Source organism: Lissotriton helveticus, chromosome 11 (assembly GCF_964261635.1).
Source record: "Lissotriton helveticus chromosome 11, aLisHel1.1, whole genome shotgun sequence".
Lineage (NCBI taxonomy): Eukaryota > Metazoa > Chordata > Amphibia > Caudata > Salamandridae > Lissotriton > Lissotriton helveticus.
The window spans coordinates 704,284,023-704,302,054 of NC_136072.1; the positions used below are offsets into that span (position 1 = coordinate 704,284,023).

The 18,032-nt window shown below is 43.6% G+C and overlaps 1 protein-coding gene across 1 annotated transcript in view; it reads right to left on the reverse strand.

Moving 5' to 3' along the window:
• The window catches only part of LOXL2 (lysyl oxidase like 2), a 443,363-nt gene that overhangs the window by 205,971 nt on the left and 219,360 nt on the right, over positions 1–18,032 (reverse strand). Inside the window, exon 4 of the mRNA XM_078666555.1 lies at positions 9,654–9,862. Coding sequence (XP_078522681.1) covers positions 9,654–9,862 — 209 coding nt within the window. The remainder of the gene's footprint in view (positions 1–9,653; positions 9,863–18,032) is intronic.

Below are 18,032 nucleotides of genomic sequence, written 5' to 3' on the forward strand. Positions count from 1 at the left end.
AATGTGAAAGTCCCTTTTACAGAAAATAGCTCTGTGAATGACCTCAGAATGAAATTTAGGAAATTGGAGAAACTCCTACGCACGGAGATTACAAAATGGTGGGAGAAACGCTCTCTTAAAAAGTATAAAGAAGTGGGACGTGTACCAAGGGGGTTGAGGGTTCTCATCGCACCATAATCTGAGAATCCCAACCCCCTTATGTTAAAAGAATGGGCGACAAACAATCTGGAGGCTTCAATGAACATGATATGTATATTAATAAAATACGCAGAAATTGACCGCAATTAAATCTTGAAAGAAATTGAACAACTCAATGGTGATTTGGACCAACATGACAATAAAGAGTTTATCAAAAAATACAGGGATGAAATAGATGCCCGTCTACTTAAACACGAGGAAACGATAAGGACACGCAAGCAGTTCAAATTCGCATGTGACAAGCGTGATTATGAAACATGAAGAATTTTCACGTTCGCATGCAAGTACGACACAGTTAAAAGACAAGCTCTGGCACCCAAAAGCACGGTACAGCCCACTATGGAGATACCAAATACAGAAATTTCAGAAGCCGAATTCAGATCTGCAGCAAGTAGTACCGATTTGGATGAAGGAAGTTCTGGAACATCTAATCAAGCCTTGGTACCAACTAAATACTCCTTCAGAAGAATTGGGTTTTTTAATAGAGGACAGGCGCAACATGCTCCGGCCACGGACCCAGCAACAGCAAAAGAAAAACATGGAAAAAACAATAAAAGACACAAAGAAAGGAGAGAATGCAGTATGGCGAGGATTTGCAAAGAGAGGCATGGGAAAGAAGTGGTAACCGACCCTCTCCTCACCATTGTAGCGGATGACACAGTGGTTATTCTCTCGGATGTAACTGAATCCCTTCCAACAACCGTAGTGGATAACACAGTGATTAATCTTTTGGATGTTGTATTATCTAAAGCTGAATTGCAACTGCTATTCCTGGGCTTATCATTTGGTCCTAAAAACTCATTTAACTATGTGCAAACTTGCATTGATGTTTTTAAATTTATACGAAAACTCAAACTAAAGAAGCACTTCAAATTAGCTAATGTGCAGGACCAGGCAACCAAAATAACTAGCACGCTGCAACCAATGAGTAAATTTCAAGTTGCTGACACCAATGCATTAAGAACAGCACAGGCGCTGGCAACTAATGATGAAGATGATGGTAGGTCCACGCAGGAAGATTTGCAAGCTATGGGCTTGAGTACGAATCGCCCATGTAATAGTCATTTCAAACCACCATCCACCTTTATACCACTCATGCCTAAAGACACAATAGATGCTATCAATGACATTGTAATTGAAGAGTTAAAGGAGATGCAATGTGTCACTTCTAGGGAATTGAAATGACACGGATATATGGAGAAACAATATGCGACCCTTATGAAAACACTCAGGAACAACTCCAACCTTATCATCAACAAAGCAGATAAGGGAGGGAACATTGTGATTTCTCCCCGCACAATGTACCTGGAGGAGGCAAATCGGCATTTGAGTGATGAGGAATGTTACAGAAAGGGCACTTTTAATAACATCAAATGCCTCAAAGAAAATGTACATAAAGAATTAAATCAATGGAAAAGGGACGGATTACTGAGCAAGCAGGAACATAATTTCCTTAGAAATGACTTCCCAGTGACCCCAACCCTTTTCCTTATTCCCAAGATTCATAAGCAGGTTACCCCAGTACCTGGGCGACCAATTCTGTCTGCTCAAAGAAGCCTCCTGGAAGCAGTTTCCAAATATGTTGACCATTTCTTGTATGATTTTGTGGAGAGTTTACCATCCTTCATAAAAGACACCGGACATTTCCTATCTAAACTCAACAACATTGAATGGAAAGAGGATTATGTTTTAATTGCTTTAGATATCTGTACCCTCTATACTAGTATTCGACATACGGACGGACTCAATGCATTAAAGTATTTTTTGGACCAATGTAGTATTGTTTATAGACAATATAACACTATGATCTTAAGGATGATACAGTTGTGCCTAAATAATAACTTTTTTCTTTTTAACAAAGAAGTTTATCAGCAGCAGAGGGGTGTCGCTAAGGGGGCATGTTTCTCCCCAACCTATGCATGTTTACATGTAGGGTGGTGGGAGGAAAATGTCCTCAGGGGGACTCATAAACTGCTTTTTGTATCTAATGTAGTCCAGTTTTGGAGGTTCATTGATGACATCTGCATGATATGGAGGGGTACAGAAGAGTCAGCCAGAAATGTTGTCAGTATGATTAATGACAATGATCTTAATTTGAAATTCAAGGCAGACATAAGCAAATTGAACATTCAATTCCTTGATGTTGAGATATATGTGAGTAACAATGCAATCCAAACCAAGTTGCATAGGAAGAAAACTGCTGGGAATGCAATTCTGCATGCCAAGAGTGCGCACCCTGGGCATTTAATTAGGAGTATACCGTACGAGGAATTCCTAAGAATGAAGAATTTGCAGTTCTGAATTAGATCTAGAGATATGCCAAACAGAAGCACATGAGAGATTCCTTGCTCGTGAGTATTGTCCTAAAGAATTAGAGCAGGCTAGGAACAAGGCCAACAGTCATAGTAGAGATGAATGCTTGAATACCTTGGCTGGATCTAGAAAGAAAAATATGATGAAAGACAACTCAGAACCCACCACTAATCAAGAACAGATTAGACTTATCACTACGTTTAACACCGAAGAAAGGAAAGTCAGGGGATCATTAAAAAACATTGGACATTGTTAAAAACAGACATCACCGTAGCACAGTTACTACCAGAGGGTCCGTTAATCACCTTTAGAAGGGCCCCCTCTACGAGGGACGCCCTAGTGAAGTCTAGTCCGGAGGTTGTCAGCTCTAAGAACTGGTTATCTAACAAGACAGGGTTCCACAAGTGCATATCATGCAGAGCATGTAAATTTGGTGTGAACACCTGTGAATACTATATCGCATTTGATAGGAGCCCTATTAAGATTCAAGGACTATATACGTGCCGCACTGAGTTTGCGGTTTACGTATTAGAATGTACCTGTGGGTTAAGATACATTGGCAGGAAGAAGCTGCAAGCCTTTAACCGCATTTTGCAGCACTTGAGGGCAATCGTTAACTCGGATGACAGTTACCCAGTAGCCAGTCATTTCAAATTGGTACACAGCAAAAATTTGAATGACTTGAGCTATTACATCATTGACTCAGTACCCAAGAATATAAGAGGGGGTAACCAAGAAAAGCAACTCAGGCAGTTAGAATCTAAGTACATTCTTTTATTAGATACAAGGATCCCTAAAGGCTTAAACTCAGGGGAAGAACTACACAATTTTCTTTAATTAATAGTAGGACAGGTTACGGTAACCCCCAGCTGTGAATGTAGCTTACTATGTAAGAACAGTGGTGAGTATCCTATAGATTCATATCTGTACTGTTATCCACCTTTACCAAGTAGTTATAAATCCCTTAATTGGTTTGCTGCACTTACTAATTTCTCCTAAACCCACATAGAGTTTGCAATGTTAATATAATTTTATCTGCGGTATTTTGCACTTAGCACTGTTTTGCGCTTGAAGAATTCTTTGCACAAGCACTTTACCATTCTGATCAAATCACAATGGCGTTTTTGTGAAGTGTTAATGAGAGCTTAGGATCAAATGTATTATGTTTACAAAGCATTCAAGCCACTTGGGCAAATGTAAAACTAGGAATTATGGTGTTAATTCTGTGTCGGAAAAAAAGTTTTTTTTAACAGTTTTTAACATTTTCCTATGTTGCTGCTTTGTGATTTCAAATGTGTTGTGACTATATTTAAAATAATTTTAATTATTTATAAACAACTCATTTGGTTCATCCTTTTAAACTACTACTGAAAGTTAAAGTATTTTGTTTAGCTCCATACGCCATGTGATCTGTTTAGACAGGAAGTCACTATTTAAGCACTTTGAATGTATCCGGAGGGTCATGTGAACAAGGCTGCAGTGACGGAGGCCGAAACTCGTCATGCTGTTGACTAACGGAGTAATAAAGCACTGATATTGGAATTTATTGCGCTGTTGTGGTCTGTATCTGAGTTTGCTGCGGAGTATTTGCTGCGGTTTCATGACTGTTTGTGTAATATATATATAAGAACTTGCACGGACCCAACTAGCTGGTGCAATGTGTTTATTTTCAGTTTAGTCCGCCATAACACCTTTCGGCCTGGACAGGTCTTGATCATACATATAAATATATATATATATCTCCCACCGCCCCAGTTATTTTAAGGAGAAAGTAAAAAATAAACATATTTTTAGATTTTTCTTTTAACATGCCCGCTCTTCACTCTCTTGAAAAAGTGTCTTACTTACAGTATTTTGCATGAATATATGTATATATATTTTTATCCTCATATCACCAGCAGGCATCTACAATACTCAAAGAACCGCACCATTGAACTGTCCACCCTGTGGTCCTTGCATTCGCCCAGGTCCTGATACCATACCGGACCATCACCTTTATCGGTGCCTTGTTGTAATCATTGGAGTGGGTAATCAATACCCAAAGAGCTGAAGCAGTTTGAAAAGTCAGTCCTTATAGCCGTGGGTGAGGCACTTTTCCACGTCTTGATCAGATCGCCATACCTTGACGGCCGCCTTAACCCAGTCTTCCACTTTTGGAGGTAGAGGGTCACACCATTTCATAAATATTTCTCTTCTGGTAATTATAATCAGATAAAAGAGCTGCCCTCTGTGTGGCCGCATCAACAGCTTGCTTATTTTGTCATCCCCTCCTAATAGGAGAAGCATTGTATTGTATTGAGATTGTTCTCCCTGCCAAAAATGCCTTCTAGGGCGAGTTCTATTCCTCCCCAGTAATCACTCAAGCTAGGTAAAGTATAAAAAACATATTTTTAGCGTTTTCTTTTAACATGCCCGCTCTTCACTCTCTTGAAAAAGTGTCTTACTTACAGTATTCTGTATGAACATACTGTCATAAATTGAAAAGCACTACCCAGTATCAGTCTTTTTCTATATTACTCAGAGGAAATGCACTCCAGGCCCACTACAACGTCCTAGTTAGCTCACCACACATCTTATTTAACATTTTCCAGAACTGATGTGAGCAACATGTTATTCTGGAGAACCCAGCGACGTTTTTTTTCAAGGGGAGAATTCGATTTTTCATGAGAAAAAAAAACAAAGATCATTGCTGCACAGTGTTTTTTTACACCACTTACTCGTTCCTTGTCCATTGACAGTTTTCATTTTCTACAGCCCCTTCTCTTCTTGTGCACTCCATCCGTCTATCCCACGTGAATCTCAAATAACTGGGAATCTCTTTTTTTGGCAATCAAACCTAGGTTCAGACTGAGCAGGATGGGAGGCCGCTCCTTTTGTGTCTTGGCAGCTGGACTGTGGAATTCCCTTCCTGTCCATATTCGCGCCCTAAATAGCCTGACCCTTTTTAGACGTGCTATAAAAACTCACCTGTTTGCCTCTGCTGACTGATTCTTCTTCTTTTCAGTATCAACTTGTTGTGTTGTGGCACTTGATCAGGCGCCAGGACGCCCCTTAGCTGGGGCAGCTGTGCGCCCAATAAAAGTTATTAACATAACATTAACATAACATGTGGCAGTAGCATTGGCAAAGTACATCTGTGCGATACCTAAAACACAGGCTATGCAATATAATTGCATCATAGCTAAACTTTTTTAATTAATGGCATGACAGCCTCTTCAGAGCTGGATTTGAAATAGACCTTTTAAAACAAATTTCCACATTCCGTGGTGATGCCTCAACAGATGTTGGCAGCACTTGCTGACTGTGTGCCCAACTTGGAAAGTATCATGGCCACAGGTTCCAGAAACTTCCCACATCTGCTGGTAGCCAGTGAACATTCTCCCCAGGAGGAATGCGGTACATAAAGTAGCCACATTTTCAGTACAGCAAATTTGTCAGTGGTGGTGCTTGTTGCAAGTTTGACAAATAATTTACAACAAGTTTAGTTAAACTTTAATGTGGATCCATCTGTCCGTTCCTTTCATAATACTTTGCATAAACGCTACAGTATGACACATTGGCTAAATATGGAAAATAAGTATTAGGGTCAGTGGCAGCCAGTGCAGGTAAGAGCGGCGGGGCAGGGGTGGAGGGGGGAGTCAACAGATGACAACGAGGCATGCTATTTTGTAAGGGAGAACTGGATAATTTAAAAGCCTACTTCGCCCAAGTAACTACTTATGTGGCAGATTTAGTGAATAGAATTTTCACAGATCAGATGGTGGCATGGGGTATACAGCACTGGTTGGGTTTGAAATTTCAAGCCAGCAATAGGAATACTGTGAGTAATAGGACTGCTTTTTACTACATTCATCAGAATACATTGCAAAGACTGGAGCAGACTTGTCAGTCAGTGACACACCCCCCCCCCCACACACACACACTTGTTAAAATATTTTCACAGTTAACGGGAATGATTTCAAATCTGTGTCCCTATTTCTGTCCCAATATTGGACATGCTACAGAGTGGGGGGCATAGAAGATATATAATTAATATCACCGGAAGCCATTTATGTCATATTTTGAGGACGTCAGTAGATTTCGGCAAATAACTGGTGGAAAGTTGGTTTTGTTTCCCAGTACTGTAAATTACCTCTAGAACAAAACGTGGCTGGGATAAGTGGAGATATTTACGAGTATCAACGGGTGGTGTTACAGGCACACTCCTGGTGATTGACAGAAATGATTCTATTGCCCTTGAGTGAGAAACAGTTTGGTAACCTGATAGCCAGACATGTTTCTTCCCTGGACTTTTCCCAGCATGTTTGAAATGAGGGCCAGGGACCGCATTTTAAGCTGCCTTAGTTCCTCCTTGTGCACCTATTAACTCTCAGTGAAAGTTCTATCTTTGCTGAGGTCGGAACAATTTATTTTTCTTATTATTAGTTTGATACTTATATTTTCCTCCTTTTCTACCATTGTTTTCACAACATTGGTTCTAGCTTTGTGGAGGTCCTGACAAATAAAAATGACCTCATTTCACCAGCAGTAGTGGTTTAACATTAGTACTCTAAGAAGTATTAGTCAGTGCTTAATCTGAGAAAAAAAAATTAAGTGACAGCGCCCGCGCCAGGAGGACACTGCAGATGGCACCACCCATTGCCACTGCCATCACTGCCAATGACAGTACCAACACAACTACTAACCATCACACTCAATGAATAAACAATTGTTATTATGCGCATCTCATAAGAAAACAGACACTGCCACCATGTGGCAGACCGTTATAAGTGCAGGTGCTAACAATTAAGTGCCAGTGCCGAACACCGGAAACCACTGGCTCAAATTAAGCACTGGTAGTAGCGCACCCTGGCTCTTATTATCAAACATTCCCCAGGGGCACTACAGGAGTGTGTGCCCACTTTTTGCATCCCAGAGGCACTTTTGAATTATTGAAGAGGCCATTGGTTCTTGTGCTACCCCTTCTGTAATACAGGTCTCACCAGCACGCATTTAGAAGGACATTCCCTGATTTGAATGGGAGGTTGGCCCAGTGTAAATGAAGAATTATTTTTCTTCTGCGCTTGTGTCATAAAATAGACACAAATATGCTGCTAGTGGGTCAATAGTTTGTACCCCACATAGTGTTGGTTCGCACCCCCAAGGAACATCTTATAAGGGGTAAATAAGGTTGTTACACTAGTATTAGTAGCTAGTGTGACTGGGACCCAAAAAAGCTAACGTGAGATTGTCAACATCAGTAAATGAGCTTAATCGTCTCCAGGAAGGTTTTGAAAGTGAAAGGTTACCTACTCCCATAGAATATTTTAAAAAATTTGACCAAATAAACAATCTCTACAGAGAAATGTTCCTAATACATTGGTTAAAAGATAGAAAAGCCGCATTTGGTTAGCAGTACTTCTCATACTTGTAAGGTACACAGTTTCTTTTTTTTTTGCATGAGCAGATAATTTTTTCTATAAATAACAGAATTCTGCTTACCCTTGCTGCCTTGTAAAAAGCCCACTGTCCTCCACCCTATCTGGCGTTATCTTGCCTATCACATTGTCAGGGTAACCTCATACGCTAGTACCAAATGTATTAGTTTTGGTAGTAAGGATAAATTTGCCAGGAATATATGACTTCGATGTATGTGGAAGGTATTGCACAGTATCAGTCTGCTGAGTAGTAGGAAAAAAATCTTCGGGCCCGATTCACAGAACTAATTTACGACAAAATCCTAAACTTACTACTCATGGTATTCACAGAATGTACTTACTACTGGCCTAAGTTTATGTCCGCACTTGGGCCGGAATTTCGGCACCCGTAGTGTAAGCTCCACACCCGGAGCGGAATTTCCACCATCGGGCCGGAATCTCCGCTTCCAGGCCGGAATACCCACAATGCATCAGATATAGTCAATTAACACCAGATTGTGGGTATTCCGGCCCGGAAGCGGAGATTCCAGCCCAGAAGTGGAGCTTCCGCTCCGGGTGTGTAGTTTACACTCCGGGTGTGGAGCTTACACAATGAGTTTGCTTATTTACTGTGCACTGAAAACCGGATCCTATGTACATTAGAAAAAACATTTCCGATCTTAGAAGACCACACAAGGTTAAGAAAGTAGAAACATATACTTGTATAAGAACAAATAACAATGAATCCCACAAAGAGAGATTTAACTAGAGATCTTCAACCACATCCGCAATTAACACACAACCAACACTGCAAAGTATGTAAAAAAACGACAGCTTCTCTTTCTCTCTCTCACACATACACAAACACCTTGCACAGCCATGATGAGAGACTTAAGGAGGGGAGCTCGAGGTGACATGTAGTTAGGCTCCAACCATGCCTTCCGCCTCCCTTTGAAACCCCCGCAAATGTCAAAGGCTGTGCTGAGCACCACTGCCAACCCTTCCCACTATCAGGTCACAGGGAGGTTGGTGGTACTTGGGTAATTAATGGAGATGGTGAGCAGTAGGCCTACAGAGAGGCCTGAGTGTCTGGGATCTAGACGGAGCCCCCCTAGGCCAAGCCAGGCTCTCCTAGAGGGTGGAAGATCAGGAACCAGGGATGCCCTCATTCCAGTGGCAGAGCATGGCCGGAGAGCACAACATATAACCGCTAAATGCAAATATTAACTGCACCACCATCACTTTCTTATTATATGTATGGGTTCATTACTGGTTGGCATTCACAATAGAGCTAGCCTTCTCCAGCCTAAACATTAGTTTAGTATTCCAGCAGCCAGCAGCAGGACAGCCCGTTCAATACCCAAGCTATTTGAGGACAGGAAGCAACAGATCAGGAGGTGCAGACAGATGAGCACCTGTAGCCAAAACAGGCAGGACGAGCCAGGAGTGAGCTTGCGTTTAGAGGGTGGATGCTCGAACCTCCGAGGAATGTATGTGTCGGTCTACACAGCCCTTCACGTCAAACACCTTAAAAAAAACATCCATTAACGTGCTCGTGACCCCGACCTTCCTCTGAAGTGCGAGCTACTGACGTCTTAAATTAAAGGGACTTTATCTAGGCAGCACCTTCCACTTTCGGAGGGAGATTTATTTATATTAAAACAAGTGTCTCAATTTTCCCATTTTATGAATTATAGATAATTCCTTAAAGCAAGTATACTTACATAACGTTATTTATTGACTTACTTGTAAACTTTAGCGTTGTACTTCCGCTCACCGGGGAAACCAAACATGCCGCAGACTACTCGGGTGTTTTTTGGTGTCCATTTGGTATCGCAAATCTGCTTCCACGTGCCTTCGTCTTTCACCTCCACGTAACCCTCCGTGACAGGAATTCGCTTCCGGTATGAAGAAAGGATTGCGCGGATCCTTATGTCCTCCACCTGGATATTCATCTGTGGAAACAAACGAGGTTAAAGATCATTTGCGCTGTTAGGGCAATGTGCTCGATTTTGCTTCTCTATTCAGCATCAAGTTGTTCCCCACTTAGTGGGCAGTTCTTTACATTCAGATAAAGGAGTGTTGGCATATTTTATCATCAGTTGCATATGTGCTAAGTGGAACCGGATTTAAAAAAAAGTTTATAAACTTTCTTTATGAAACATGCAATATACTGTTTCAAAGCATTTTTTCCGTAATTGTGGTGTACACCTGACTAGGAGGTCTAGCTAGCGCTATATTACTCAAAATAATAATAATTATTATTATTTACTTCTCAGCTTCCAGAAGAAAGTCATACAGAGAAAAAAAAGACCAAATTGGATGCAATATGTATTTTCCTTCTTCCTGAAACAAATTTATTTCCGCTCATAGTAATTATGAGCAACTGAATGCTCATTTAATTCACCGTAAAACTTACCAGCAAGTCTAAATATTTGGAGCTCAAATTAAGATAGGTTAGTCAAGAAGAATGCTCACTATCATCTAGCTTAGTTGCAACTCAGGAGGTCATTACTATGTCAGGCGGATTCACTTCCGCCAGACACCGCATCGGTCACGGGACCGACCGCCTCATAAGGATGCGACCGGTCGCATTCCTACATTTTACTCTGGCAGCATGCATTCCGGCCGTAATGCATGCTCCTATAGTGAAATGGTAGGTGCGGTTCATCCCTGCACCCCGTGGCAGGCACGTGGCAGGCACCTCAAGGAGCCAGCTACAAGGTTCAGGGATCAACTCGGGGGCACCATATATGCCCTCTTGTCATCCAAATGGAGGCCGTGCATCCAGGGGCCCTTGCTGGTGGTCTCCAAAGACACTTTCCAACATGGTTTCCATGTCGGACAGGGCGGCATGGAAACCATCATAATGAGGTGGTCGGAAAGGAAACCGAATGGCCCATTACGATGTTGAGAATTATAGGGATTCACCTAGCATATGTGAAATGTCTCTCTCGACTTTCAATCCCACAGCACAGTATAGAGCCCATATACCTTGCATTTGCATTTCACATCAATTCCCCACTACCTTCTGCTATATGAGTAGCCAAGTACACCTCTGACAGAAACTGGGGTGCCTGCTTTCAGCAGTTCGAAGATGACTGGCCAGAAGCCCCAAAGATATTCTGGTGGGACCATTCACCGTACCCTACCATCACTTTGACGCCTACAAAAGCCCCTTAATGGACTGGCCTCCAACTAAATTATGAGGTGATGCTGCCTAGGTTTAATATTCTCTTTTTTTGACAATACTCCTCATAAACTATTTTTTATTTTAAAATATATACCGCACACAATACAAACACATCTTCATGTTTCATTTTCAGCCCACAAAAGAATTTCACTATTAACACTAATAACACAAAGTCGGTTCTAGTGTCGCAGTCTGAATGTTCATTTACGCATTAATTCAGGAGGGAGAATAGGTAAACTGCAAGATATCCATGCTGATGCCCAGAACACTGTCTAGCTCTCCCCATCCCTGTAACTTCTATAACTATTGGTGGTGGTGCACATTAGCTTGTTTTTTGCTTTTTGTGGGTTACGAGATGGCTGATAAACTTTTCCGAAAAGAAGTCTGGACTAATAGTTTAAAAAAGAATCCGTTAAATCTGGCCCAAAGTCAAGAATTTTTGGCTGAAAGTCCAATCTGAATTTCCATCTGAAAATACAGATGTTTTAGTCAAAACTTCAGCCACATCTTGAATTTTATCAACAAATAGCAAAAATTATTTCTCCCACTCCACAGCACTTTTCTTGGAATTCGCGTTTTCTGAGAATGTTTAAGACCAGCATATGTTTATGTTGTAATGCCCTTCAATCCACATTGTAATAATATTTCCATTGGAAGTCTGCTGGGAACCAGTGATGAAAGCTGAGAATATGCAAAGTGCTGTCTTCTCATCTTTGACCTTCCTCTATTCTAACATAATTCTTAGTTTTTTCTAAACTCCCTAATTCCTGTAAGTAAATCCGGCCGGGCACAGAGACATTCTTCTTGTCTGAACAACTCACAGCTTATATCTGCTCGCTAAGCAACATTGGTGACACCAATAATGTGTTCTGTCTGGTGGTGGCAGGGTAGCCTCAGTGCTGCCCTCACTCCTCTGGATTGAAACTAACTAGCGTGAATAGTTTAATGGTTTCTTAGATCATCATGCACACATTGTTAAAATAGACATGTGGCTGGAACAGTGATCTCTGTGTCGCATAATGTTGAAAATAAGAAGTAAACATCAAAGAGATTTGTATTCAGAATGTTTGCGCTATATGCAGGAATAAATAGAACTAAACAAGATTTGCAAGCAGGGCAAAGAGTCCAAGTTGTACACACTCTATAACGACGTGGGAAGGGCTATTCTTTTAGGAATGGGCACTAAAGCTATATGATGCTGACATATTTTCTAGGTTTATAGGGTTCCCTGTGGAGAAGTGTGGCTCAATAGTTAGAGCGGCAGACCCTGATGCAGAGGTCTAGCCCGGGACCAGGGTTCAATTCCCCGCTTTGGCGGGTCTTGAGCTCAAAAATTCCACGGACCTGATAATTCTCGCCTCGGTGCCTATTCCAATCATGGAGTCCCACTCTGCAACTCTGGGCAATAGCTTGCTTAATCTCCACAACGGTCCCCACAATGCTAAGGATACCTGGTCTCCACCTTGGGGGTGCCCGGGAGTGGACACCTCACAGGGAAAGCCAGGATGGGTTCCACAGCGGTATTCGTACAAGCGCCTTGAGACCCTTGCGGGTGAGTAGTGTGCTATACAAGTATCAATTTACATTTACATTACTCAGTTAAGACACATTCTGTAGGGGTCCAGTAATAGAGGCGAACAAGAATCACTCGATGTAGGCGATTGCTGTGACCTCGTTAGGACTTGAAATGAAATGAAATGAAAATGGGTTTTGTAAAGCGCATTACTACCCGAAGGCCTCGTAGCGCTTATAATTGCATACCTCTGGGAGTATACTGGTTTATTTAGAAAAAAGGAAAGTTTTAAGGGTTTTGCGGAATTTTAAAAGATTGGACTCGTTCCGGAGCGTAGAAGGCAAAGAGTTCCAAGTCATGGCCGCATTCAGGGAGAAGGAGCGTCCGCCCCACCTGGCCCGTTTGATTTTACGTGTTGTAGCCAGAAAGGCCGTGCTTGAACGCAATGATCTTTGGGGATAGTAAGGGGTGGCTAAGGAGCAGATCTAAGGAGACTTAGAATTCAGTTCAGGTCAGAGGTCAGTGTGCAAGTCCGTCCGGAACAAGAGGTCATCCATTAATCAAAGAAATTCAGTGAGGCAATCAAAATACAGAGTTCATGGCTGTTCCAGTTCAGAATGTAATTCATTGTAAAGAGCACTTGATTTAAAAATATTGAATTTGTTTTCTAATGAGAATCTATTTAAAATTTGGATTAGCAAATCCAGGTCTGGCCTCGGCAAGCGTGACATTTTATTTTTTTATTTTTTCTAAACATGCAATATTATAAAACAATGTAGCAAATGAATATATACAAAATGAGTCGTCCAATAGCTAGGCCCATCAGCCCTGACAATGAAGTGCAGTCCTTTTAAGGCGGCTCTGCATAGTGATCGTCAAATGTAATCACTCCCAATACAAAACAGGCAATAGAAGAAGTGGGAAGAACAGGGCTGGACCCCGTTTTGCTTCAGGCAATTACCTGCTGATCTGTAGCCATTGCAAGCCGGTTTTTGGAGACAGAGAGGCTCGCACCTGGTGCCTCTGCTACTTTCCCTGGCTTTACCTGGTAATTTCAGCAGGCTGAGAGAGGTCAGAGAGAAGAAATAAAGAGTAAAGCAGAGAGAGAGGTAAAAAAAGGAGTAAAGAAGTGGGGCTTGTTGGAATATTTTTGTCAGGGCTGCTCTTGGTTCCCAGTTTGGACCAGGAGCAGATCCATTTATCCATGTTCTAAGCTGCATTCGCACATCGGAATGTTGGGTGCTTCATTGAAAACAATAGAGTGCTCCGGGCTTCTAATGGCTGGTAGAAGCCCGGAGCTCCAACATTCATATGTTTGACTTTGTTTACAGCTGGTGCTGTGAACAAAGGCCTCTCAGAGCCCAAGGGGATATAAACCCTTTCGGACTCCGAGAGGCGTTTTTACTAATTAGAACATTCTGCCCTCTAGGGGCGGAATGTTCTAATAGTCTTAGAGCACTCCACAGTGGCTCTACCAGCCATTAAAGACCCACTCCCTTGTTAAAGGCCCTCGTCTTTGCTTCTGGCCTTTAAAGTTGGAGCGTACCTTGAATGGACAGTGGGAGTAACACTTGAACAGACCAACGGAGGAAGGCGGCTGACCAAAAGCCCAGTGGTGTAGCTTGACCTTTGGCTGTCTGTGGCGGGCCCTGTGTTTACTGCCCACAATGGACCCAGGTACGAGTGGGGGAGGGGGTGCTGGTGATCCCTCATAACAACTGCAGGAAAGTGCGAGGGGGGGTGCTGGCGATCTGTGTCTTTGCCGGGACGGCTGCAGGTAAGAGGAAGGGGGAGGCCGTCACACCCAAAACTCGTGCTGCCTGGAGCGGGCCATCTCCCCCTTGCTACACCACTGCAAAAGCCTCTGCTTGTGTGTGTTTGTATATATATATATATTTTTGATGATACATAAGTGCAAACACTACTGATAAACGTGTTTCGGCCACCTGGCCTTCGTCATTGTCCAATATATATGTATTTCTATCGTGCAAATTTTCGAAAGCATGATACTATCGATATAGGTAAACTGTCCTAGAGCCAGAATTGCCTCATCAAAATCAAATTAGTCACTATGCCAGTTACTGCAAAACACCCTATTCTACCACCGCTTGAAACAGATGCAAGGCATAAAGCAACTATCACCTATCAGATACCAATGCAGGCTATCGTAAAATGTAAAAACATTCTACATGCCCATGAAAGTCTTGTTGTAGACTCCAGGAAGCCATCATCTGTAAGTACAGGCTGTATCATATCTGTCTTGATGAGGTTGTATTTCATAATATCATATACAGAAATATCGTCTGACACAAATGTCCTGCATATCACTTACAATAATATCATTACATTGGGTGTATTTTGTTAATATTAACTCGAATGTGGTCTTATTTTTATAGATGCCAAATAGGGCACAATATTTATGCCAAACGGTATTCAGACAATGATATTCTGGTACCACAGTTCTTGATGACTACCAGTTAGTGATGCTTCCAAAGGGAGGTTGCTCATCAAAGCCAGCTTGGGTGTGCAGTGGCCTGGCAGTTTTTCCCAGGCCCAGAAGCTAGCTTGGTCTTACTCTAGTACAGGGGTACTCATAGTACGGCCCGTGGGCCGCTGGCGGCCCGGCAAGCCTTCCCTGGCGGCCCGCGGACCTTGTACACATCATACCAGTGTTTTAATTTTTTTTTTAAAGAGTGTCTGCAAACTAAGTTACAGCAGCGCGACTCCGAGACTCTGCTGCTCTGTGGGGGCCGGCCGGGTGATTCCTGCCATAGTTTGAGTGGAGCTGCAGGGGCGCCAAGAGGCGAACAACACAGCCTCATTAACATGCTAATGGTCTTTTGAAGACCTGTAAATGCGCTCGGTGCAGCTACGTGTCTGTGTGTGCGCTCCGAAGCTGTCTCAGCCCGGGCTGACACAGAGGCAGGGTGAGATGACAGAGGGAGAGGGAAAGAAAGGGAGACAAAGTGAGGAAGGGAAAGGGAGACCGGGTGAGGGAGTAAGAGAGGGAAGGAGGGAAAGGGAGGGAGGGAGGAAGGGAATGGGAGGGTGAGGGAGGGAAAGGGAGTGACAGTGAGGGAGATCGGGAGGGAAAGGGAGATCGGGTGAGGGAGTGAGAGAGGGAAAGGGTAGGAGGGAAAGGGAGGGAGGAAGGGAAAGGGAGGGGGACGGAGGGAAAGGGAGTGACAGTGAGGGAGCGAGGGAGGGAAAGGGAGACCGGGTGAGAGAGTGAGAGAGGGAAAGGGAGACAGAGTGAGGGAGTGAGGGAGGGAGGGAAAGGGAGACAGAGTGAGGGAGGGAAAGGGAGTGACAGAGTGAGGGAGTAAGGGAGGAAAAGGGAGACAGAGCGAGGGAGGGAAAGGGAGACAGAGTGAGGGAGTGAGAGGGAAATGGATGCAGGGAAAGGGAGGGAGGGTAAGGGATGGAGGGAAAGGGAGGGAGAGAAAGGGAGTGACAGAGTGAGGGAGGGAAAGGGAGACAGAGTGAGGGAGTGAAGGGGGAAAGAGAGACAGAGTGAGGGAATGAGAGAGGGAAAGGGAGACAGAGTGAGGGAGTGAGCGAGGGAAAGGGAGACATAGTGAGAGAGGGAAAGGGAGGGAGAGAAAGGAAGGGAGGGAAAGGGAGTGAGGGAGTGAGGGAGTGAGAGAGGGAAAGGGAGGGAGGGAAAGGGATTGACAGAGTGAGGGAGTGAGAGAGAGAAAGGGAGACAGAGTGAGGGAGTGAGGGAGGGAAAGGGAGACAGAGTGAGGGAGGGAAAGGGAGTGACAGAGTGAGGGAGTAAGGGAGGGAAAGGGAGACAGAGTGAGGGAGTGAGAGGGAAATGGATGCAGGGAAAGGGAGGGAGGGTAAGGGATGGAGGGAAAGGGAGGAAGAGAAAGGGAGTGACAGAGTGAGGGAGTGAGGGAGGGAAAGGGAGACAGAGTGAGGGAGTGAGGTAGGGAAAGAGAGACAGACTGAGGGAGTGAGAGAGGGAAAGGGAGGGAGAGAAAGGAAGGGAGGGAAAGGGAGTGACAGAGTGAGGGAGTGAGAGAGGGAAAGGAAGGGAGGGAACGGGAGTGACAGAGTGAGGGAGTGAGAGAGGGAAAGGGAGACAGAGGGAGGGAGTGAGGGAGGGAAAGGGAGACAGAGTGAGGGAGGGAAAGGGAGTGAAAGAGTGAGGGAGTAAGGGAGGGAAAGGGAGACAGAGTGAGGGAGTGAGAGGGAAATGGATGCAGGGAAAGGGAGGGAGGGTAAGGGATGGAGGGAAAGGGAGGAAGAGAAAGGGAGTGACAGAGTGAGAGAGTGAGAGAGGGAAAGGGAGACAGAGTGAGGGAGTGAGGGAGGGAAAGGGAGGGAGAGAAAGGAAGGGAGGGAAAGAGAGTGACAGAGTGAGGGAGTGAGAGAGGGAAAGGAAGGGAGTGACAGAGTGAGGGAGTGAGAGAGGGAAAGGGAGACAGAGGGAGGGAGACAGAGGGAGGGGGACAGAGGGAGGGGGACAGAGTAAGGGAGAGTGAGAGAGGGAGGGAGGGAGACAGAGAGAGAAAGAGAGCGAGAGAGAGAGATGTGTGTATGCCGGGTCTGGTGGCTCAGTGGACGAAGGTGTCTGCTGCAGGGACCAGTGATCAACCTCATGGTCAGTTTTTTTTGTTGGTCTAGCCCCGCCCCTCCCCCACTGACACCGCCCCCACTGGTGCGGCCCTCGGACACAAACCACAGTGTAAATTTGGCCCCCGAGAGAAAGTTTGTGAGTACCCATGCTCTAGTACATAAAGTTACACAGGCCAATAAAATGCATACAACTCGCAGAAACATGTGATGCCACTGGACAGGAAGCTAAACATCTAGAATAATTTGGTGCACGAAGGCTGGATATTATTCATGATGTGTGGGTGTACACTACATGGAATTCAGACATGGGAACTAAATGTGATTGGAGAACAGTAAATAATTTTGTTAATATTATCGTTTTCAATATATATTATGGTGAGAGATTGGATATGTTTACACTATAAATGCACAGGTCGCATTTCAGGGGCTCCAGAAGATGTCTCCTGACTCAACCACAGATATCTAAAGATATTAAGTGATGATACCTCACTCACACTTTTTGTGGCATGCTTCATCCATCATGGGTGTCCTCTCATCAATATAGGTAAATGCAACCTTGATGGACGCAACCAGTTATGGAAGGTAAAAAAACATTTTGCTGGGTTATATAGCTGGAACCAGATATTTGAAAATATATATCTTAGGGTATAGCTAAAAGATTTTTCTTTTATTTAGCAAGCATTCTTGAATATGATAAAAAATGCATAGGAAGTTTTTAAAAATATTCTGCACCAAGGATTTTCTCGAATCCTTATTAACAATACCCAGCACGGCCCACCCACGACTACACTTATGCCAGGTCCAGTCAAACATAATGGCTAAAAATGTGAGG